This window comes from Podarcis pityusensis (genome assembly GCF_964106645.2).
Source record: "Podarcis pityusensis genome assembly, chromosome: 10".
In the NCBI taxonomy this organism is placed as follows: domain Eukaryota; kingdom Metazoa; phylum Chordata; class Lepidosauria; order Squamata; family Lacertidae; genus Podarcis; species Podarcis pityusensis.
Window position 1 is genome coordinate 13,837,115 of NC_138035.1, and position 24,978 is coordinate 13,862,092.

The 24,978-nt window shown below is 44.3% G+C and overlaps 1 protein-coding gene across 6 annotated transcripts in view; it reads right to left on the reverse strand.

The window, feature by feature from the left end:
- The window catches only part of SOX5 (SRY-box transcription factor 5), a 764,489-nt gene that overhangs the window by 167,466 nt on the left and 572,045 nt on the right, over window positions 1-24,978 (reverse strand). For all 6 annotated transcript variants that reach the window (XM_081022783.1, XM_081022784.1, XM_081022785.1 and 3 more), the window contains one exon: window positions 23,277-23,345. In XM_081022783.1, coding sequence (XP_080878909.1) covers window positions 23,277-23,345 — 69 coding nt within the window. The remainder of the gene's footprint in view (window positions 1-23,276; window positions 23,346-24,978) is intronic.

Below are 24,978 nucleotides of genomic sequence, written 5' to 3' on the forward strand. Positions count from 1 at the left end.
ACATAATATTTTGGTACTTAAGCTTTGTTGGGAGTACAAACCAGTACAAACCACAAACCAGTACAATGGATCTGTTGCTAACTGGAAAGTATTTGGGAATGTTTTGTTATTTTTTAATGTGATCTTTAATGTGCCTTTAAATATTTGTTACTTGCCTTGCACCATCACTAAAAATGTGATGTACAAAGGTTGAGATTCTGTTGAAAGCACACTTATGCACATTGAAAGAAGCAAGCAGTGTGCTGTGCATGAATACTGCTACTTTTCTAAGTGTGTAGTGTGTTTCTTTATTATTATCAGTGCTATTTTCCTAGAAAAAGAGGTGCCGGAACTCACCATGTTCTCTTATAATGGCAATGGCACCCACCTGCGATGTGCCGGAATTGAGTTCTGGTGAGTTCGGACAGAAAAAAAAGCCCCGATTATTATGACTATTGATAACTTGGAACTACATTTTAACAACAGTAATACACTGGATTCATCTTTATATCTGACTTTGTTGAGGTCGTATCCTGTCTTGAAATCCTACCTGTGATGAATAGCACTTCAGTTCTGTGCACACTGCCCTGAAAGTAGGCTCCTCAGCAGGATTTTCTTCAGAGAAAACATGCAAAGGATGTATACCCTGACACCCTTTTAAACCAGTACAACATAAAAAAATAGATTAGTGCAGGAAGCATGGACTGCAATTCCCATTTTCCTGACCGCTGGAAATGGTAGTTTGGGCTGATGCCGGCTGTGGTCCTTCACATTGGGAGGTTTTAACTCTTTGCCATTCCCACCTAGAAAAGCAATGACAAACCTAGACAGCATCCTAAAAAGCAGAGACATCACCTTGCCAACAAAGGTCCATATAGTTAAAGCTATGGTTTTCCCAGTAGTGATGTATGGAAGTGAGAGCTGGACCATAAAGAAGGCTGATTGCCAAAGAATGGATGCTTTTGAATTCTGGTGCTGGGGGAGACTCTTGAGAGTCCCATGGACTGCAAGAAGATCAGACCTATCCATTCTGAAGGAAATCAGCCCTGAGTGCTCACTGGAAGGACAGATCCTGAAGCTGAGGCTCCAATACTTTGGCCACCTCATGAGAAGAGAAGACTCCCTGGAAAAGACCCTGATGTTGGGAAAGATGGAGGGCACAAGGAGAAGGGGACGACAGAGGACGAGATGGTTGGATAGTGTTCTCGAAGCTATCAGCATGAGTTTGACCAAACTGTGGGAGGCAGTGGAAGACAGAAGTGCCTGGTGTGCTCTGGTCCGTGGGGTCACAAAGAGTTCGACACAACTAAACGACTAAACAACAACAACAACAATTCCTATCTGCAGTTCCAATACGGATTGAGGCCTCTGTGCCTGCTACTTGCATCAAAAATTGCTCCAATGGGAACTTTCTCCTCAACATAAAGACTAGGTTGGGTGGGTGGGAGCAGTGGTTTCAATCTGGATTGAGACTGCCGTGCAGTGGGAAAGATCTAATCCAGGCTCCCTGCACCCTTTTAAAAAGCCATCCACACAACTGCTAATTGCGGGACTGATATTGTATCTGGTTTGATGCTAAGGTGCAGCTCCCCCTGTTCACATCCTCTTTAAGTACATGTGAACTGGATTTAGTCATACTCAGAGTAGTTCCACTGAAATCAGTAGTTCTAATTTGAGCATGCCTTAGTTGAGTCTCATCCTGTAGCTTCATACTTGAACACAGCGGGGCTTGCTTTTGAGTAAACACATATAAAGCTGGCCTGTACAAATAGTTTAAATCAATATGTTTAAGGCAGAGAAGTAATACAAAAAAACACAACAGGAAATTGTACGCATGTAATATTTGACACGTGCAAAACTTGTAAACATAAATAATATGAAATAAGCAAAATGAATTTATCTTCTTCTTTATCCTGGTGTTTTATGTAACATCGACTTGTAGATTTTTTTCCCCTTTGGGGAAAAAAAAGCCCCCCCCCCTGTTTCCTTTCTGTTCCTGTGAAACAGATTAAGCCACATAATCTGATGATGTAATTCCACTGTCTGCAAATTATTTTAATGCCAATACTCCTGTTCAGTACTGCCAACCTTTAGTGTCTATTATCTGCATTTAGTGAAACTGGCTTGAAAGTTAATGAAGATATTATAAGACTACATATATATTGCCACTTAATCTAAAAATCTTTAGGCGGTTCACACAGATAACCACCATAACATCACAAGCCAAAAAACAAATGGACATATGATATCACAGCACATTAAAAAATGCCGTAACATGTTGTAACTATGGGTTGTCTGCAGCTAAGTTTTGATGGCCCTAAAGAAGGGTTGAATTTATTATGCCAATCCTGGCCTGACTGCCAATTAGTTTCTGGGCTCAATTCAAAGTGCTGGCTTTGACCTATAAAACTTTAAATGGCTCATGACCTCAAGACCTGCCTCTTCCCAAATGAATGGACTCAGACCCTGCAATCATTGTCTGAGACCCTCCTTCAGGTGTCTCCCCTATGAGAAGTCTGGAGGGTGAATGGGCCTTTTCTGTGGTGGCTCCCCTTTTGTGGAATGGTCTCCCCAAGAAGGCTGGCCTGGCACCTTAATTATACATCTTTAGGTTCTCTATAACCAGGTCTTTGGATGAGTAACATTCTATGGGCATTTTAAATGTGGGGTGTGTGGGGTTTTTTTTGGGGGGGGGTTATTGGTTTGCTTTTCTTTTTGTTTTATTATGTATTTTGTCTCCTCATTTTGTATTTTTACACTGATCTTTGGATGACAAGCTATATATAAATGCAATAAATTAAAAATAAATAAAAACGTGTCCTTTAAATTTAAGGTTTTATTAAATAAAATAAATAAATTTTACTAAATAAAATGAACAAACCCAAAGCATTGTTATGGAAAGATCAGAGCATCGCTGCTACAGCCAACCTGCGACATTTGTATTACGCTTTTGGGAGTGGATTTCTAGGGGGGAACAAAACTTTTAAAAGTTTGTACCCTTTGTTCAGGGATTCTTCTTTTGCTATTTTATAAGTGGAAACCTTGATGCAACAAAATTAAGATCAGGCTTACTTGCTGCCTGGCTTTGGATATACCTGGTTGTAGCTTCTTGCTTTACTGCTGACAGACAATTGGACCCCACAGGATCGCAAGTCCCTTGAGTGAGGGGTGGGCTGTAGCAGCGATCCCCCGATTTTTCCATAACATCATTAGAAGAAAACAGTGAGTATCATGAATTGCATGAGGAAGACATTCCAGAGGAGACACACACACACCTCGAAATCTAGACAAATGCAGCTTATTTTTCTTTAATTTAGCTCTTTTTTCCTAACGTACTTCAAAACATAATCTGGTAATCACTTCTACTCCCACCCCACCTGACAACAATGGAAAGGAGAAAGTTATACTTCACGAAGTGATTTTCATTATTTCAGCAGCAGGAGATTATAAGAATAACAGCACATTAGTGGAAGATTTGCATGCGAGATCGTCAGAAAATCATGAGTGTTGGCAGCCAACAGACTGGCGAGGTTCCATGCCAACTATGTACAAGTTATTGTCACTTCTGGTTCTTCCTTCTTTGAAGCGTTATAATACACACCCTTTCCATGAAATATGTGCGTGTGGCGGGGGGAAGGAATCATACAGAACTAACACAATCACATTCCTGGAAGATTTGATAATCCAAATCTCACAAACCTTTTTTTGAAAAGAAGAATAATGAATGAGGGTAAAAATAATCTTTAAGGGGGAAAGGGGGAGAAAAATCATAGCTGGAAGGGACCTCAAGAATCATCCAGTCCAACTCCTTGCAATTCAGGAATCACAGCTGAAAAGATATGAAGTAGAGATGATCTCTGACGGCTATAGATTTGGAAGATCCCTAGAGCCCTCCGAACTTGAAGCATGGGAAGTCCCAATAAAAATTTATAATTTGGCAGAATATTTGGACTATATGATATGTATTAGTATAATTTGGAATATTTAATGTGATTTGATCGGATTGTTAAAATGGAAAATTTAATAATAAATTATTATTTTTTTTAAAAAAAGATTTGGAGTATCCCAAATAAAAGAAAGCCAGCGAACCTGAAAGAAAGCATTCAGAAAATACAGACTTCTAGGAGGGTGGCATACATTGGGTCAGACTAGCTATTGGTCTAGCTATTGGTGCTGTGAACTCTGAGTGGCAGCTGAATTTTGCAGGATTCATGACAGACAAGAGAAAGTACATGGGGGAGGGTAGTCCACTGAATTGTTGCACTACTGGGAGCCAATGCAATAAGACCCACAAGTGCAATGGGACTTTAATAATAATATAATAATAAAATTTTATTTATATCCCGCCCGCCCCAGGCAAAGCCGGGCTCAGAACAGCTAACAACAGTAAAAGTAACACAGTTTACATAAAATCACAATCAATTAATTGAAATACATTCTAAAATCAGTTCATTCTAAAATCAATTCTGAATCAAATTAATGGTAACCATTGGGCTAGAGTTCTGTGAGGATTGCCAAAGGAGGGGGTCAGGCTGTGGAACAGCTCTGTCTTGCAGGCCCTGTGGAAAGATGTCAAGTCCCGCAGGGCCCTAGTCTCTTGTGACAGAGCGTTCCACCAGATCGGAACCATGGCTGAAAAAGCCCTGGCTCTGGTGGAGGCCAGCCTAACCTCCCTGTGGCCCAGGATCTCCAAGATGTTTTTATCTGAAGACCGTAAGGTCCTCCGTGTGACATACCAGGAGAGGCAGTCCCGTAGGTACGAGGGTCCTAGGCCTTTGCCTCGTCTTCCTCCCCATGTGCCCCTTGTCTCCTCAAAGCTGCTTGTGAGGGTGAAGAGAAACCCCAGAATTGTGGGAAGGGGGCAGGAGAGGTGAGATGGTTCTGTCTGACAAGAGAAATTGCAAGCACTGAAGGAACGGCTGCCTTAGCACGATGTTGAATTCCACCCGGGGTGGTCTATCCCAACCCTATGCTAAGGATTGAACCTACAACCTCCTGCATGCAAAGCAGAGGTTCTGTCACTGAGCCACACCGCTCCCCTGTTTGCTTTCCTTCCAAGAGTCACCATGATGCAGAAGCCATGCAGGACACAGGGAGAGAAGGGACATGGGGGCAGGGTAGAAAAGAGGCCTTCAGAGTCTAGTACATCAGGCATGGGGACCTCAAGCCAAATAACCACCTTGTGCCTATTTTATAGCAGACTTCCTCAACCTCGGCCCTCCAGAAGTTTTGAGACTACAGTTCCCATCATCCCTGACCACTGGTCCTGCTAGCTAGGGATCATGGGAGTTGTAGGCCCAAAACATCTGGAGGGCCGAGGTTGAGGAAGCCTGTTTTATAGGATGAGAAAGTCTGCCTAAGGCTGCAGCAACGGAAGAAGAAGAAAGCCAGGGCAATTGAATGCAAGAGCATGCATTTGAGTTGACAGCCAAATCATAAATCCATAAGAGCAGGATGGAGGGGAGAGAGATTGAGTTTCCTACAACTTAATTGACAGTTTAGGGGAATAAAGAGATTATATTTCTTGAGCCACACTGAGATATGCAAAAATGAAGAGGCTGGTGCATTGTGGGATATCTATACAGTTGACGCGTTCTTCCATAATCTAAGTGAAGACCAGGAAGGAGTTCAAGGAAGTGTCCTTCTCCCTCTAAGCGTTTCACTTGCCTTCTGAAACTGTAAGAACCTTAGCGATAAGGACCAAATTCCCTACCCTAATCTGCAATTCTACAGAGGGGCCGGGGGGGGGGGGGAGAGGATTTGGACAAATAAGCTCAGGATCTTAAGGTCCACTTTTCACAAGGACTGGAGAGAATTAGATCTGAGTAGGTTTATCTCAGTCAAACTTGGGTAAATGCAGTTGGCTTTTTTTTTACAAAAGAAAATTATATATATATAATATAAATCCACATTTTAACCAGGAAAGTTAAATCCCCTCTTTTCCTGTGGAAAACTCAGATAAGTTTGTCCCTCTTTGCTGTCTCCCTTTTCCAGGTATTATGTCACTGCACATTAGTACGTGTCAACACACCGTGACTTTGTCCCCCTGCTAATGCAGCAGCTCAGAAAACATGGAGCCTGACAGATGATTTCAGAGCATTTTCTTTTCTCGCTTTTCTGTAACCAGGCATTTTTATCCTTCCTCGGTTCTGACATTTCCATTGAGAGACAGTCCCAACAGGAAGGAAATCAGCCTTTCAAATGCCAAAGGAACTCCTCAAAGTGGCACACAGCCCTGACGCTCATTCTGGGGGCAGGTGGGATTTGGGTGTCACTCACACAGCTCCCCTGCCTAGCCACATCCTTGCACCGTCTTGATAAGTTCCTTGGTCTCCAACAACACCAGCTTCTCCTTCTCCCCAAGAGAAGGCTAATCCCAACACCACATGAGGTGCCAATAATATGACTGCGGGGGGCACAGAAACAAGACGGAAGTTGAGAGGAAGCAAGTCCAAGTCACAAAAGCATGTAGAATCTGCCGGCTTCTCAGCCAGTTTGGGAGCACACCTCCTGCTCTTGACAGGGTGATGTACAGGGCTGGGTATCCATCCTTCATCTTGTAGGGGATCACTTGAAGTAATCAAGGCTGGATTACTGCAATGTGTTCTACGTGGGCTTCATCTGGAAGCTCCGGTTGGTGCAGAAGGTGGCAGCCAGCCTGCATATTGGCCGACAGCATGAGACACAGTTGTTACATGGCTACACCATTGTCTGGAGGTTCTAGCAGGGGAGCGCAGCTATCGTATACCCTTGACTGAAGAACGGTACACTCCTTCTATCTGGGATGGTCGTCCTCTTCCACCAAGTGCGCAGCTTCGGGAGGGACGCACATGGAGCGGTGAGGGAGGAAGGGGACACCCGCCGAGCCAGCCAGATCAGCCGAATCAACCCTGGCGATCAATGGGGTGACAGATGTCGCAGCCAGATCGCCCTCACACCCTACACCACTGTTAAGCAATAGGTGCCCACCTACTACCGAGCCAGGTTCAGAGTCCTCATATTGATTCACAAATCCCTGAACAACTTGGGTCCATGGAACTTTAGGGAGTTCCCAAACCCTTTTATCTCAGCTCTGTCACTGAGAACATCTGTGCGAACATTACTGGTCATCCCCAGAATTAGTGAGACATGAAGCTGACCCCTTTGTGCCATCGGCCCAGTCCTGTAGAAGACTCTTCCAACAGTTTCAGCAGGCACCTTCTATTTTCGCTTTGAAACATTTTGCTGAATTTACAGAATGTATGCATTTTTAAAAAAATAAATGAATAAATCACCCTGAGCTTTGTGTAAGTACTTCTATGATCACGGGGCCAGACCAATATATTTTGCTGCCTGAGGAGAGGACAAGATGGCACTCTCCCATTCTGCATATGAAATCCAACTGGGTTGGCAATCTTCCTTCAACACTGGTGATGGGGTGGCACCCTCTGCCCCACCTGGGAACAGCAAGCTAATTAAGGGAGTGCAGGGTGGGCATATTTAAGGGGCTCATGGGGAATGGTGGGGAGCTTTCCCCTGCCTCTCCAGCATCTACTGCATGAGGTGGATTCCCCAATCTGCCTAGGGTTGGCACTGCCTGGAGATCTCCCTCTGGTAGACTCTATCCTGATTTTTTTAGAAGATTAGTCAAATCATCATCATCATCATCATCATCATCATTATTCAGAAGGGTCTTCAGTGATCTGAGTGATGCTCTTATTCATTCTCATGTGCTTATAATACAGTTGCCACAGCGGTTTTTTCATTTATTTGTGTAATGTCCTGCATTTTTTTGATCGGATTGTGAAAACCTGTAAGTTAGGTGGCAGGTTATTTGGAAACGAAGCCTAACATTTATTTGGGAGGTGTTTGTGTGTGCATTTGTGGCCTGATTTCCGCCCCTGATATTAGGCTTGGTGATGCTCCATTGAAGAACAATGCTTCAGAACCAGAGGGGGTACAGCAATTTGAATTCAACACCAACATTTGTAGCGTGTCTTGTGCTTTTACCCATTACTACCTGTAAACAAGCTAATGGTAGCATACTAAGCCATCCCAGCTTGTATGAGGATAAAATGTAGGTCTCTCTCTGTGTGTCTGTCCTCCTCCATTCTCCTCAGTGATATCAAAATATTTTCCTGCACTGATTTTCAAGATGCTGAAGTATTTATTCCCAATTCCACGAAATGTGCCACAAAGTCCTCCCTCAAACCTGTTTGACCCCCCCATCTGCTGCTGTTTCAATGCCACTTTTCCAGTGGGGCCCATTTCTCCTTACCAGTGATCCCAGCTAATCAGGGATTGCATGGTTAGTTATCCGGCACCATAGGTACCAACTCCTAGGGGCCCAGCTCTTTTGCCCCCCCCCCAATAAAAAATAAAATCAGGGGATTGAGGAGGCCAAGCATGGAGCCAAGTGTGGCATGGCTTTAGTGGTCAGTGGCTACTCTTGCAGTGTAAGGGAAAGATGGCAGCAGCGAGGAGGATCTACCAGCCATTGAAGCTGTGCTGCTGCCGAGTTTGGCTCCTCCCCCTGGCTCCTCCCAATGTCCTGACATTGCATGGGCAACATCATGCACACATCATTGCCCCTTCGATCTCCCTCGCAAGTTGGCACCACTGTTGGGCACTATGCCGCTATGCAGGTGTCACTACATGCTAATGACACCAAGCGGGGATTGAAGCCAAGTTAAAATGGGAGCCATGTTTCCTGGACTGGATCAGATGGTGAACTGATGACATAGAGCAGAGAAATGCTTCCTAAATAGGTGAACACTCTTACTTATCTTCACACCACAAGTGGGGTATCTTTAAACACCGATAAGGGTTGTTGTTGTTCTTGTTTTTGCAAAAATTACCTCCCCTTTTGGTTTAGACCTAAACATTATGTTAATCAGTAACGTTTTGTTGTCATCTTGGATCTTAAGACTTCAGAGATTTCAAACAGCACTGATAGGGACAATGGAAGCTTCATCACACCAAGTCAGACCATTGGGCTCATCTGGCTCAGTACTGTCTGCAGTAAATATCTACAACCTTTTCAGACCCAGTATTCACTTTTCACATGTATTGGGGGATCCATTTCTTAATCTTTCACCATATATTTTCATGGTAGTAGTGCTCCTGTTGCAACCCAGCTTGAAGACCAGTGGTCTACAGCAACTGGGCCCCCAGCCCTACCTGCAGATGCTCAGGATTGAACCTGGGTCCTTCTCCATGCGATTCATGTACTCTATCAGTGAGCTAGGACCCTTCCCCATAATAGATATTTTTGGGGGGGAGGGAATGGACGTGTGGGCGGGATAAAGTCTGCAGACCATTTGTTCTGTTTTTAGATTTAGCTAGGGTGAGGCACAAGGATAATCGAGGGAAGAGCAAGAGGCCGAGAAAGACTTAAGCAGCGAGCATGAAAGAAGAAATCGAAGGCATTTGTGTACACACAAATTCCATGTGCAATTTGGCATCGTTGCCACAAAGAAGAGTTTAATCAAAAGTCTCCAAGGAGCCACCACAAAGGAAACCGTTGTGTTGCCAGCTCTGGGGTAGTGAAAGAAACACCTGCTATGTACAACAAAGGGAAAGGCAGACAATAGTCGGAGAAGAAAAACCTGCAGCAAACAATGGGGACTGAGGCGGCCACTTTTTCTCTCCCTATTAAGGTGCAGTCCACAGCCTGCTTACTCTGGAGTATTCCCAGTGAGCTGAATAGAATTACTTAGAAGTAAACCATTCTTGGCTTCAGCAGAGTAGTCCAATATTTGAGATAAGCTTAGCAATAATGCAAATGTGTTGGGTATCAACAGCAAAAGCTCCAGAAACCAGGAATCTTAAATCCAAGGGCAGATAATATTTTCACTCGGAGCCACCCAAAAAACACTGCTAACTTCAGAGCAGATAGTACTCTACTATTTCTCTGCTGTTTTTCATAGGTCCCCAAATGTGCTTCTCAGGTCCTGATTGGCTTCCAACCTTACACCTCTGGTCAGACCCACATTGTTTCTGCTGCCAATTTTTCAAATATGGTTGGAGGGATTTTGAAAATGCAGGTTATAGTCTTAAAGATTAGAAGCAATTTTTTCTTTCAGACAAACAAACAAATGCACATTTAAGCAGAAAATCTCAGGATCGCATGCCGTTGCCACCAAAAGCAACCAGAACTGCAAATACTACTCAGCTATTGCACTGGTGGGGAAAGTCAGGCCCAATTGCAGCCCTCCAGATCTCTCTATCTGGACTCAGAACTGTCCCAGGCCATAATCCCTCTCTCCAGGCCACATCTGCCATAGGCCCGGCCTCTCATCCTGAGTATTTTTGATAAAATCTGAGAGTTGGAAGGGACCCCATAGATCATATAGTCCAACTCCCTCCAATACAGGAATATGTACCCATCAAACCTGTGACCTTGCCATTATCAGCACCATGCTCTAACCAGTTGAGCTGATGGGGCTTTGGTCTCCTTGAACGACTGTACAAAGGTAACATTTCATCAATTACTCTGCCCACTTTTGCTTCTGGCGCAGCCCAGCCCAGACGGCATCTTTGGAAGATTGCCTAGAATAGAATGCCTCCCTTGGGCTTAAAATATTTTCCACCCCTAGGCTATAGGTTGCCACCCCTAGGCTATAGGCTTGCAATCTAGGGCTCTGGCTCAAAGGCTCAGCTCTCCAGACCATTGTAAGAGGGATTATGGCACAAGGATGTATGTGCAGCCACTGCCATGTGTGCAGTTTTCTTCTGACATGCAGAGCTTGTGCAAATCTTAGAATTTGTGCTCCATGGATGTAAACTTTGGTTCTTAGGAGGGCTCCATGTGATTGCAGCAAAATCCAGTTGGTGGCTTTGCTCCATCCCACAGGTGTTGACTCCCTTAGGTTGACGTGGTTGTTTTGAAAAGGACAGAAAGCTAATCCCTTCCAGGCAACAATGAGATCACCACTATTTCAAGCCGCTTCTCCCTTTCCAGATCCAAGCATGATCCTCCTGTGTGCCTGGATAATGTAGGATCCAAATCATTATAACTGATTTGGCAACTTCGTTGTACAGCTTTCATTATACGCACCTCTTTTGATGACAGATGAATATTTTTGGAACCACCTTATTTCTATAGTTTTATGTTCATAAAGGTAAAGGGACCCCTGACCATTAGGTCCAGTCGTGACCGACTCTGGGGTTGTGGCGATCATCTTGCTTTACTGGCCAAAGGAGCCGGCGTACAGCTTTTGGGTCATGTGGCCAGCATGACTAAGCCGCTTCTGGCAAACCAGAGCAGTGCACAGAAATGCCGTTTACCTTCCCACCGGAGTGGTACCTATTTATCTACTTGCACCTCGTGGTTTCGAACTGTTAGGTTGGCAGGGGCAGGGACCGAGCAACAGAAGCTCACCCCGTTGTGCGTATTCGAACCGCCGACCTTCTGATTGGCAAGCCCTAGGCTCTGTGGTTTAGACCACAGCACCACCCACATCCCTTTTATGTTCATAGAATCATACAATTGTGGAGTTGGAAGGGATCCTGAGGATCATCTAGTCCAAGCCCCTGTAATGCAGGAATATGCAGCTGTCTCCATACAAGGATCGATCCTGCAACCTCAGCATTATCAACACCATATTCTAACCAACTGAGCTGTTCTAAGTAGTTTTTAAATGTGGTCTAATATTGCTAATTAACCATAGCTTAATATTGCTTAACCATAGCTTAATATTGTTAAAGCTATGGTTTTCCCAGTAGTGATGTATGGAAGTGAGAGCTGAACCATAAAGAAAGCTGATCGCCGAAGAATTGATGCTTTTGAATTCTGGTGCTGGAGGAGACTCTTGAGAGTCCCATGGACTGCAAGAAGATCAGACCTATCCATTCTAAAGGAAATCAGCCCTGAGTGCTCACTGGAAGGACAGATCCTGAAGCTGAGGCTCCAATACTTTGGCCACTTCATGAGAAGAGAAGACTCCCTGGAAAAGACCCTGATGTTGGGAAAGATGGAGGGCACAAGGAGAAGGGGACGACAGAGAATGAGATGGTTGGATAGTGTTCGCGAAGCTACCAGCATGAGTTTGACCAAACTGCGAGAGGCAGTGGAAGACAGGAGTGCCTGGCATGCTCTGGTCCATGGGGTCACGAAGAGTTGGACACGACTAAACGACTAAACAACAACAAATATTGAATTTTAATGTTAATAGTGTGTTTTAATTGCTATAACCTGCCCTGGGACTTTAGGGTGAAAGGCAGGTAGTAATAGTAGTAGTAGTAGTAGTAGTAGTAGTAATAATAATCATCATCATCATCTTTATTTGCTATCACTGCAAAGTTTAAAGAATGCCAGACACATCTGCCACATTGCAAAATAAAATCCAACACAACGAACAGAAAAAACCCCGAAACAAAATCTCACTCCTGTCAAATTGTTTGGATGGTGCCTCCCCAACTGGTAATTCAATTACGTCTCATAAAAAGAGTAGCAATGGGCACAACCCATCTCTAGAAGGGTGATGCGCCAGGGGAAACCCACAATGCTACAGTCAACAGTGCTGATGACTCAGTAGGTGGTACCAATACATTTCCAGTGAATCACTCCAGAGAACTTCTCCTAGCATTTGGTCAGCAATGAGGCTGGAGTGAGATGTCAGAACAGACTGCCCAAGCCAACAGATGGAATCCAAGAGAATACCCAGTATTGTTTCTATGAGGGATGGGCAACTTCTCAACTTTTGCAGACCATTTTATTCTCCAGATGCCAGTCTGCTGATCAGCAGTATATTTTGTAACATGAACCGACTTTCACACAGACTCTATTAAGAAAGCAAGCAAAAAGCCATGGTCTTCATTTTGGGCAGCCCAAAACAAACAAAATCATAGCATAACATTGTGTGTACATATGTAGGAGTGTGTGGTGGTGACACCATGGCTAGGGAACAGTCCAGACACGGCATGCAAAGGAAAATCTGATTCCACCCTACTGGGAATGGGGGGAGTGGACCAAGCCTGTGATGCACCTCTGCTGTGCACCCAAAAATCATAGTTAGTCAGAATTTCAACAGTGCAGTCCTAAATACCATAACTTCTAAACATCTGTGGCAGTGGAGGCCATTTCCATACATCAGACAGTAGGTAGTTCCATTCCAAGCTGCAATGTAGGGTTCAGTGACCACATGTGAGAGCAAAATTTGGAGGGTCACAGGTTCCCCACCCCTGTGTACCTGAAGAAGCATCTCCACCCGCATTGTTCAGCCTGGACACTGAGGTCCACCTCTGAGGGTCTACTGGTGGTTCCCTCACTGCAAGAAGTGAAGTGCTTTATTATGCTTTTGTTTTTGTTGGAAGCCACCCAGCCCGTTAGGCGGGGGACAAATAATAAAATTATTGATGATGATGATGATGATGACTAAAGTGTTGGACTGAGACCAAGAAGACCAAGGTTTAAATATCACCTTAGCCAAAAAAAGCTTAATGTGACCTTGAACCATTGCCTGTCTTGGTTTCATCTACCTCACAGGTTTTCAAGTGAGGATATAACAGAAAGGAGAACATGTACGACACTCTGAGTAATTTGGTGGAAGTGTGTGGCAATAACAATAACATTCATTTATTGAAAGCAAGGTTGGGGAAACCTGTGGCTCTCCAGCGGTTATTGTTGGACTCCAGTTCCCATCAGCCCCAACCAGCATGGCCCAATGTTCAGGCATGATGGGAATTGTAGTCCAGCAACATTTGGAGGGCCACAGGTTCGCCACCCCTGATCTAGAGTGATGAATGGGGGCGGGGGTGGGTTGCCCTGACGAAGACCCTCAACTGCTATCGAAACCCCAGTAAATCGTGCATAAACCCATGACCGTTATAATGATGTTCTCCTTTCCGGGAAAACACTGCAATGTTGCGCGGCGATTTGTCTGTTAAATTGAATCTTTGCCTCCAGATAGCGAGATAGATGGATACAAAGTTTATTTTGAAACGTCTCCCGGTGCCTTGCGAGCCTGACTGATGTGAGATGTTATTTTGAGCATGCCAACGCATCTGAATGGCTCAGAGTCCTTTTCTTTTTCGGCGCGCATTCCTTGATAAGTGGCAAAGCTCCCCACTTATCAGTCACTCAAAGTGACTGCGGCTGTCAGTTGTGTACAAAGCGCAATCAGTTCCGAAGCAGAGACACCGGCATTTTTCTTCTCAGCTTGAAGCAAACACGTTTTGACTGCTAGTCATTCAATTTTAAAGCATCGTCAATTAGGGGCGGACGGAGATATAAAGAAAACACATCCTAAACACCTCCACCAGCCAGCAGTAAAAAAATTTATTGTTATCTTGCCTGAATCATCTCTTTTTTCCCTCCCTTTCTTCTTCTCCTTTTTTTTACCTCCCCTCAGCAGAAGCTGCCTTTTTTGGCTTCCGAACAAAAGGGCTCATGACTCCACACTCTCCACATGGATGAGACGCTGATCATATGGCGAACTAATGTTCCCCTTAGTAGGTCAGCTCAATGGACAAGGATGCTTTTCTTTCGCTCGTTGGCACCCGTGGCTTCGTGCTGCGCCTTTCCATATGTGCAGGCACACAATGGCAAGAAATAATAAAAGGGATTCTTAAAAAAACAAAACCGCACAAATACCCCAACCCCCCTCTTTCACAAACACTCACTCACTCGCTGGAATAGAAACATAAGAGACAGTCTCCTCTTGCTAATCTACAGCCTATCACCTTATTGCAAAATAAAGGACAGGGTGCAAATGTAAACAACACACTTTCATGATATTACAGAGCTGGAATTCAAGGGCCATCTGGTTTAAGCCTTGTGCCCCAAAGGGAGAACCCTACCATCACCCTATGCACACATACAAAGAGTGATGTGCTGGAACTTGTCCTGAAATTTCTTGAAAGCTGTCTTCCCCTGTGAAAAGAGCACCCATTTCCCTGCCTTGTTCTCATTAGAATTTCTATGGGTGTGGGGTTCTGAGCTTACCTTATCTTTGCATGATGGTGCTCTGTGTCTTGCCAGTAAACATTCCTTCAGCCTCCCTGGCTGCTTGCACTTCCTGATCTGAAAACACCCCATGGGAGGAGTCACCTCCCCTGAGCTTTCATTGAAGCCTGGGCACCCAGGGAGGCTACAGAGTGCAGACTATTGGTCAAACCATTTACAGAACGAAAAGGACACTCGCAAAGGTCTGCTTCAGAATGAAGACACGCGCAACATGACACCTGCATCCCCACCCATGAGAATTTATCTCTCCTTTAATAATTTTAAAATGCAATTTACTTTCTTGTTAATTGATGCAGAGAGAGAAAATGCGGGAGAGTCTTTTTTGGAACAACAATGCTGGCAAACACAACAAAATTCGTTGGAACTGGGACCAAAAAAGGATATGCCCTCCCTGTAAAAGGAGAAGAGAGGAGTCCATGAAGAAGAAGAAGAGGAGTTTGGATTTGATATCCTGCTTTATCACTACCCGAAGGAGTCTCAAAGCGGATAACATTCTCCGTTCCCTTCCTCCCCCACAACAAACACTCTGTGAGGTGAGTGAGGCTGAAAGACTTCAGAGAAGTGTGACTGGCCCACAGTAACCCAGCAGCTGCATGTGGAGGAGCGGAGACGTGAACCCGGTTCACCAGATTACGAGTCTACCTCTCTTAACCACTATGCCACGCTGAACAACTTACAGAATGAACAGTTCACTGGTGGCAGTTGATGGTAGTGGTGGCAGACCACTGAGAGGACAAACTAAGTTGAGGCATCAGTTTACTTCCCCCTGCACCACCAGGGCTCCTTGTTGGAGGGCAAAACTGCAGGGAATTAGGTGGTCTCAGAGAACCATTCTTGGGCTGTGTTTTTGTAGTAAGTTCCACAGAGTTGTATCCAACAAAGTTGTCCTGTTAGTGCAAGGAGTTTGGTATGCCAAGAAGGACTTCCTTTCCTCCTCCTCTCTCTGTACACCCCTAATCTGGAGAGTTGGGAGAAAGCTCAGAATAATTTGGGGGTGGGTGCGGGGTGCACTGTGCAAACATGCATGGGGAGAAGAAGTCCTGTTGCGCAGGCAGAAGTACTTGTGCTAACAGGTCAACTTTGTTAGATACAGCCCATAAGTCTTCTACCCTGTCTCTGGTTGGGCAACTCACCACTCAAGGGAGCCACCAGCTTTCACATGCAGAATCCAATTGGATTGACAGTTGAATCTTATTTCAATACTGATGGCGAGACAGAATTCTCCACCAGACCTTTAGCCAGCTGGCCAGATCAGCTGGCCCAGGAATGGCTGAAGAGTTCAAGAGGAGAAACTGCTGCCTGATGTTGTTGCCTCAGCTTGCCTAATGGTAGGGCAGGCCCTCTCTGCCTCTCTGCTTCTAACATGCTTGACAACCAAGCCTGCCACTTGCCCCTCTCTCGGTAGGATGGGACTGTGAGGAGCAGACAGCATTCAGAGCTGGTGGAACAACAGATGATGGCAAGGATAGATTCCTGAAGCATAGTCATCTCTTTGGGTGTCACACCTGTTTATTAGATGTACAATATTCAGAGCAGCTGACATGTGGTTCCCAGCAGACTCCTTGCCGGACAATTCTCAAGGCCAAACCCATTTCATCTCAACCCTGAGAAAACTAAAATTCTAAGCGGTGTCTGAGTGAGTTTTGCAACCGATCTCTACCCTGACACTCACTATCCCCTAAAATGCAAAAGAAAGGAGTTTAATCACGATAAAAATCAGGAAGAAAACTTTTAAAATTTGGTCCAGTTTTGAACTAATAATAGAGTTCTCTGCCACTAACAGAGAGGAAATGAACTATTGAGTCCTTTTGGGGAAGGGGAGAGAGACAATTATTTAGAGGTTTTGTTTTTAGACGGCAGTCCATCCCTGTTGTTTGCAAAAGAAAAAAAGGTTGCAAAGTCGTGGGAAAAGCATTTGATGCAGCTCCTTTTGGGGCCTTTCTGAGTGCATCTGGTATGCTGCCGATTCCAAGTCACGTGGAAACCGGCAGCTGCTCCTGACACAGGGCAAGAAACTATCCTGAGTATATCAAAACCCTGGAATGGTGGACATCACCTCTGACAAATCCATGAGATTTGCAGCAGGTGAGTGGCCCAGCTAAGGGCAGTTTTTGCTGATGAAGTAGCAAAGGCTCCACTGCAGTGTATAGCTTGTGGCTTTCCAGCAACTGTGGCTCAGTGGTTTCCATGCGCAAGTACCCAGGTTCAGTACCCAGGAACTCCTGGTAGGACTAGGAATATCCCCTGCCTTGGAGGCTTAGAGAGCCATAGCTAGTCAACATAGACAGTACTGAACTAGATGGTTGCAGGTTCGATTCCCATATGGGAAGGTTGCATGTTCCTGCCTTTCAGGGGGTTGGACCACATAATCCTCAGGGATTCCAACTCTATGATTCTATGCCCATTGAGTCTGACTCCATGGAAGGCACTTTCCTAAGGAATCACATGCCACGTGAGAGAATTAAGTGAATTCTCAGCTAGCGCCACTCCTGAGAAGGGCAATGCCAAATTAAGAACTGCTGCATAAATTCAGTTAATTATGTTGCCTTTTGTTACTGTATCTTGATATATTTTGAAGCTTTGTTTATGATCTGCTTTTGAAGCTCTTATGCATTTTACTTGAGCGCATTTATTTTGCTTACATACACTGTTTTCATAGAAGCAGAGGATTGTAGAATTGGAAGGGACCCCAACCCCCCGCAAAGCGGGAATCACAGCTAAAGCATCCCTGACAGATGGCCGTCCAACCTCTGTTTAAAAACCTCCAGCAGCGAAGGAGAGCTATTTAGAGAGAAGTTTCGAGATATTTATTGCTGTATGATTATTTTACTCGAAAGGTGGAATTGTGATTAGTAGTGTTAGTAGTAGACGCAGTAGAATTCTTGTTGTTGATTTGTTTAGCACCTTCTATAGAATGCTAAAGACAATGAAAAACAGTTAAAAACACAAAATTGCACCTTATTTTTTTAAGAAAGCTAAACCTATAAAAGGTAGATACTCCTGGTAAAGACTCATTTATCCAACTCGGAAAGCCTGCGGGTACAAAGATGTCTTCAACTGCTTCTGGAAAGTGCAGCTAAAGAACACCTGTCATATCTCAGCAGGAACGCTATTCCACAGAACAGTGGCAGCGACACTAAAAGGCCTTTTCTGAACTACTGCGGAGAGAGCTTCTGAGATTTTTTTGAACTTTCAGGAGAAACTCTCCCACAGGCTGCAGTGATCTGCTGCGTGTATAAAAGTGTAGAGGGGTTTACTTATTTCAGCAGAATGTGAAATTTGTATTGTATTTCTTTGTTTGGGGGGGGGGGAGAAAAGACGTTGATTTTCTTGTGCTTCACATATGCCAGCCACTTAAGTGATTTCGGTTGAAATATGAAGCAGCACACAAGTTAAATAAATAATCCACTTGCCTTTTTACTAGTTCAGGACCAAAACTTCTCAGCTGGGAACTTTCAGCCTTAACTGATTGTGTGTGTCATGAAAAACAAGGGGTGAAACTGGTACCTTAGAAGCTGCCGTAGAACTGTAGAGTTGGAAGAGACCACGAGGGTCATCTAGTCCAGCCCCCCCTGCAATGTAGGATTCTTTGGGCCCAACATGGGCCCTTGAACCCATGACTCTGAGATTAAGAGTCTCATGCTCTACCAACTGAGCCATGTCAGAAGTCTCTCTTGCGCATTCTGAGGACAGGGAGCAAAGCTTACTGGTATTCTTCCTCATTCTCCCTGACCTGAGGGCCACATTTATTTCCCCAGCTGCTACATTTAACGATACCACATTGTTACAAAGTTCGGGGGGGGGCAAGAATAGTGTCACCCCTCTGGCAGTCAGTTGCTGTCACCACTGCTATCTTCCAGAATGCTCCTTAGAATAATGCTGCGTTAAGTTATAGCATCATTCCAGGCGTTCTGAAGAATTAAATACACAGGTTGCTGGCACATGTGAGATTTGCGTCATCATTTGAGAAATTCACCTTTGCACCATAAAATAGTCAATATTTCACATCCTGCATTTGGGGTTTCCTGTGCTTTGAAGTGGGGCACAGTCACTCCCACAAGACACATTATTATTATTATTATTATTATTATTATTATTATTATTATTTTAAAAATGTATTTTTATTAAACAATTTCAACAGAACAAATTATCAATCCAATTAATCAATTACATTTCCCCCCTTTTTATTCCCCCATCCCTCCCCCCCCCAAATACTTCCCTCAGCTCCCCTCTCTGATTTATTTGCACATATTATTCTCTGCATGTTAAACATGGTACATATCATTACCTTATCTGTCATGTATTCTATTAATAAATTTGTGGATGTTTATTCAAAACCTGCCAGGGAGTCCAAGTCATTTTGTTGTTTTTTAAAGTAATTTGTAGAAAGTTCCCAATCTTCCTTGAAGTCACGACTGTCCTTCTCATGTAGTTTATGAGTCACTTTTAACCCAATTTTTAATGGGGTTACTTGCCACATAACTCGTTCGTTTTTAACGTTCTCTGTTTGTAGCCCACCCTTCCCCAGAAAAAAGATCACAGCCGGTTTACCTTTTCACAGGAAAATGTCTGAACTGGGAGATGAAGCCTAAGAGCCGAACAAGTAACGTTGACTGTGCACCCACCACATACCAAAATTGTATTTGAGGTGTCTGGCTTTCTCTGAAGAATCCTGGGAACTAGAGTTTGGGGTGCTGGGAAGAAGAGCTTGAATTTGATATCCCACTTTATCACTACCCAAAGGAGTCTCAAAGCGGCTAACATTCTCTTTTCCCTTCCTCCCCCACAACAAACACTCTGTGAGGTGAGTGGGGCTGAGAGACTTCAGAGAAGTATGACTAGCCCAAGGTCACCCAGCAGCTGCATGTGGAGGAGCGGGGAAGCGAACCCGGTTCACCAGATTACGAGTCCACCGCTCTTAACCACTACACCACACTGGCACTGTAGCTCTGTGGGGGGTAAACTACAATTCCCAGGATTCTTTGGGGAAAGCCATGTATTTTAAATCCATGGTGAAAATGAAGCCATCATTGGGAACAGCGGATTTTGGGGAACAAACGTGTTGTGTGTTTTGGCATATTGTTTAGAAAGCCTAAGATAACAGGGTGGCTTTTTTTCAAGTATAAATCCTCATCAGTCCGTGCTAGATTATTTTTTTTTTAAATAGTATTTCTAGTAAAATATTATCAAAGGAAATTTCCTCTCCTTGCAGAATAATTTATCCAAAATTGCTATGACTTTAACAGACCTTACAGAAAATTGGCTCGGGTAAATGGAATTCCTTTTTTTCACTGGAAAAATAAGACACATTTGTTCCAGCATCTTAATCATTCAAATGCATGATAATTAAGCAGCAAGCCTAATCTTACAGAGTTGTTTCCTCACTTCTGGTCAACTTTCTGGGCTTGGAAGCAGAAGTAATGGACAAGAAATGGACCCCCCTCTATGGGACCCTGTAAGTTACCTCTTTGGCTCTTTTATCGGCTCATGTGGGACCAACATGGATAGCTGGCCCTATGAATACTTGAGGTTCCCAACCCCTATGGTTGTACTTTCATGGGCAGTCATTTAATTTTATCCTGATTCTAATTTTTATTCTGTATTTTAATCAATTGTTTGATTGTGTTTTAATGTATTTGACATTTGATGTTAGCCGCCCTGAGCCTGGTCTTGACTGGGTAGTTGTGTGGGTCTTTGACAACATGTGTGGGGTTACATCTTAAAGGCTTCTCACCATCTCTGGCTTCTTGCACATTTTATGAAAGCAAGCTACAATTCTCAGGATGCCATTTCCGGCATAGATACTTGCAGTGAACTCAGACTTGAATTACAGTATCTGTGGACAGGCATCCCAGTGCAGAAAGCTACAAGTCCTTTCAACCCATCAGAGAACGCAGAGGCTGCTAGGAAGCAGTCCCTCTGATTCTACATTTCCTAGAAAGCAAGAGTTTATGTGGGTGGTTCTGCCCTGCTAGTGAGCCAGAGAATCAGGTTCCAGCTTCACCAGTTCAAGCAGGAAAGCTGACAATGGAGATGCCCAAGAGGTCTGGACTCCGCACATTTCTATGGGAAATGGCCTGATCCATGCCTTTCAGACTAATGTGTGGATCTGGAATTTAACAGGTCAACAGATTTCACACTTCTCTGAAACCTGATTCCCAACAGTTGAAATGTATCCAAGTACGAATTTAAATACATATTCAGAGAAAACAAACCTTTTAAGAGAAACCTTTTAAAAAATCATCTGCAGATAAATGTGGAAATGTAATGGAAATTTGAAAAGTAAAAATAGGTGAAGTTGACATGAACCAGAATCAGATAGATTTGCCTATGCCTAGTTAAACGAATAAACAAGATGATGTAAACTCCCTCTCTCTCTATATATATATATGGTCAGGAATGGTTTTATTTCAGAAACACAAAAATGAACATTAGTGTGGAACATAAGGTAAAGGTAAAGGGACCCCTGACCATTAGGTCCAGTCGTGGCCGACTCTGGGGTTGCGGTGCTCATCTCGCTTTATTGGCCGAGGGAGCCGGCGTACAGCTTCCGGGTCATGTGGCCAGCATGACTAAGCCGCTTCTGGCGAACCAGAGCAGCTCACGGAAACACCGTTTACCATCCTGCCAGAGCAGTACCTATTTATCTACTTGCACTTTGACGTGCTTTCAAACTGCTAGGTTGGGAAGAGCAGGGACCGAGCAATGGGAGCTCACCCCATCGCGGGGATTCAAACCGCCGACCTTCTGATCGGCAAGTCCTAGGCTCTGTGGTTTAACCCATAGCGCCACCCGCGTCCCAGTGTGGAACATATTTATCAATAAACTCATAACCAGAAATATGGAAAATACTCGGTGATAGGGTGAAATAAAGTTTAAGGTAGGTTGGGAAGTTGATAGGTTAAGGGAAGATATAGTTAAAGGGAAGTGCTACTTCTCTAAGTTCTGTTTGAACTCTGTTCTGTTCTGAAATACAATGCCAGATTTGGCCACAGATGATAGATTATGGACTGATTTCCCCAACACAGAAGCATTTGCTCTATGTAACAATTAATGCACATACCAATCTCTTACTTTAAAAATAACTAGATTTCTTTTTTTAGAAAGAAAAGTTCCACTTTTACAGAACACGATCAAAAAGATTAAGATGAAAACAACCTTGATAACATCTATTACAGATTCAGCCCAAATCTAAATCAGATCTCAGAGGCTTCAGTCCAATCCAGTTAGGAGCATGTGATAACTGGAAGAGGAATTGTGCAAACAAGACTGAACTGCTGCTGTTAGAAAAGGAAAGCTGGGAGCTGGTTTTAATCCCCACTGCTCTCCAGTTCTCAGTGAAGAGGGTTATTGCTTATGGCATGGCTGGGACTATGTGCGTAGAGTCCGCTGGAGCCTGCACATGTTGTTAGATCACACCGTCTTTATATCTAGTAATCATCCATCAATGTCATCTCACACCCTTCCTGGAGCATACTACATTCTAACATATGAATCTCCACATGAACAAACCAACTTCCACTCCTGTGTGAAATTAGGTGCTTAAAAGCAATGAACTTGTTTACAGAGACACAGCCCCAGCCCAAGATGTTTCGCTGTCTGAGATGATGGACAAAATGGCACTTCTACCCCCACCTCCCGGCTGGACTGCTGTTGACCCTTACTTCAACATTTGAAACAGGGCAGCATGCAACACAGCTCTGAACTCTTAACACCTCTCCGCCTCCTCCACCACTCCCCAGCATCTGCTGCCTGAAGCAGTTGTCTCATTGCGCCTAATGGGAGGACTGGCACTGCAAATAGCCATTTTCTAGTTACATCTGTAAGAAGTCCTGCAGCTCCTTTAAATACTAGTAATAAGAAAGCCACCATGCTTTCATAAACGGCTAACTCTCCAAGCCCATTTTTCATGCTTTCTTTGTACTAACACACACACACACACACACACACAAACATAGCAAGATAACAACAGGACTTTTGTAACAGAAAAAGGTTGGGCTGCTTTCATGTCCATCACCTGGAAAGCACAGAAAGACGGGCTTGCAGCTCACCACAGCTGGTTTCATGAGGGCTAGGAACACATTTTAGGATAGCAAGCTATGGTTCTCAGGGTGCCATTTCTGCACAGACACTTGCAATCAGTTCAGACTCGCATTACGGAGTATAAGGGCAGGCATACCAATATACACACAGCAACATCCATAGATTTGGAACCAGCATCAATCTACTTAAACTCAGATATGGTTGCCTATTTATTGATGGCAATAAATTATTGAATTGGGGGTAGTAGAAAAAGGCACAAAGAGAGACAGAGAGAATAAAAACAATGGATAGACTCAGAATCTCTGACCTGGATCTGTTGCTGGAGAAGGTTGATTTTGTGTTGCTGCTGCAGGAGCTGCTGTTGTTGCCTTGCAATCTGTAGGGTCAACACACAACAGTACTTAACAGGAGTCTAATTTGCAGTCTGAAAAGGCACATTTGCCCTCCTCCATTTAGACCTTTGCCCACAGCTGGTCCTATCCAAATAAAGACAATGAACACTTCCACTCTGTCACCAAATGTATTTTTTAAAAAACATCGAAATTGGCACTGTCTCCTATGCATAACGGTTAGAGTAGAAATGTGGCTCTTTTGCACTCAGTAATAGTGAATACTTCAAAACAGAAGCAAAACTACATTGTGCCTAAATGCCACCTGTCCCTTTAAGGTGGTGCTCATTATTTATTTATTCATTCATTCAATTTATACCCAGAGGTCTCATAGTGGGCAGAGGGTTGGCTTTGTGTATTTGCAAGAATTTTTTGTGTGAATGTGTTTGCTTATCATGTGTTTTCATTTAAACACATGGCCTTGGTCCTAAACGGCCTCGGTCCTGTATACCTGAAGGAGCGTCTCCACCCCCATCGTTCAGCCCGGATGCTGAGATCCAGCGCCGAGGGCCTTCTGGCGGTTCCCTCATTGCAAGAAGTGAGGTTACAGGGAACCAGACAGAGGGCCTTCTCGGTAGTGGCGCCCGCCCTGTGGAACGCCCTTCCTTCAAATGTGAAGGAAATAAGCAGCTATCTTTTTTTAAAAAGACATCTGAAGGCAGCCCTGTTTAGGGAAGTTTTTTTAATATTTAATGCTGTATTGTTTTGAACACTGGATTGGAAGCCACCCAGAGTGGCTGGGGAAACTCAGCCAGATGGGCAGGGTATAAATAATAAATTATTATTATTATATTATTTAGGCTCATGTTCCTAAACATATCGTAAGTCACTTGGAACTCTTTTTGTGTAATGAGCAAGTAACGTGTAAAGGTAAAGGTAAAGGTACCCCTGCCCGTATGGGCCAGTCGTGTCCGACTCTAGGGTTGTGCGCCCATCTCACTTAAGAGGCCGGGGGCCAGCGCTGTCCGGAGACACTTCCGGGTCACGTGGCCAGAGTGACGAAGCTGCTCTGGCGAGCCAGCACCAGCACAGCACACGGAAACGCCGTTTACCTTCCCGCTATGAAGCGGTACCTATTTATCTACTTGCACTTAGGGGTGCTTTCGAACTGCTAGGTGGGCAGGAGCTGGGACCGAAAGACGGGAGCTCACCCCGCCGCGGGGATTCGAACCGCCGACCATACGATCGGCAAGTCCTAGGCACTGAGGTTTTACCCACAGCGCCACCCGCGTCCCAAGTAACGTGTAATAATCATAAGTCACAAATCTGACCAAGACAGGAGGGCAGAGTCATGGAGTGAGCCTTGTGGATTCCGACCCTGCTGTCAGAGACAGTATGCATCTGAAGACCAATTCTTGGGATTCACAGTGTGAGAGGAGTGCCTTGTGCTTCGGCCCTCTTGCCAATTTCCCACAGGCATCTGGTTGGCCACTGTGAGAACAGGACACTGGACTAGGTGGGTCATTGGCCTGATCCAGCGGGGCTCTTCTTATGTTTATGTTGTGGACTCTCCTTCCTTGGGAGGTTTCCAAGCAGAGTTTGAATGGCTGACTGTCCTGGATGCTTCAGCTGAGATTCCCACATTGCACCAGGTCGGTCTAGATTGAATAAATGACTCTT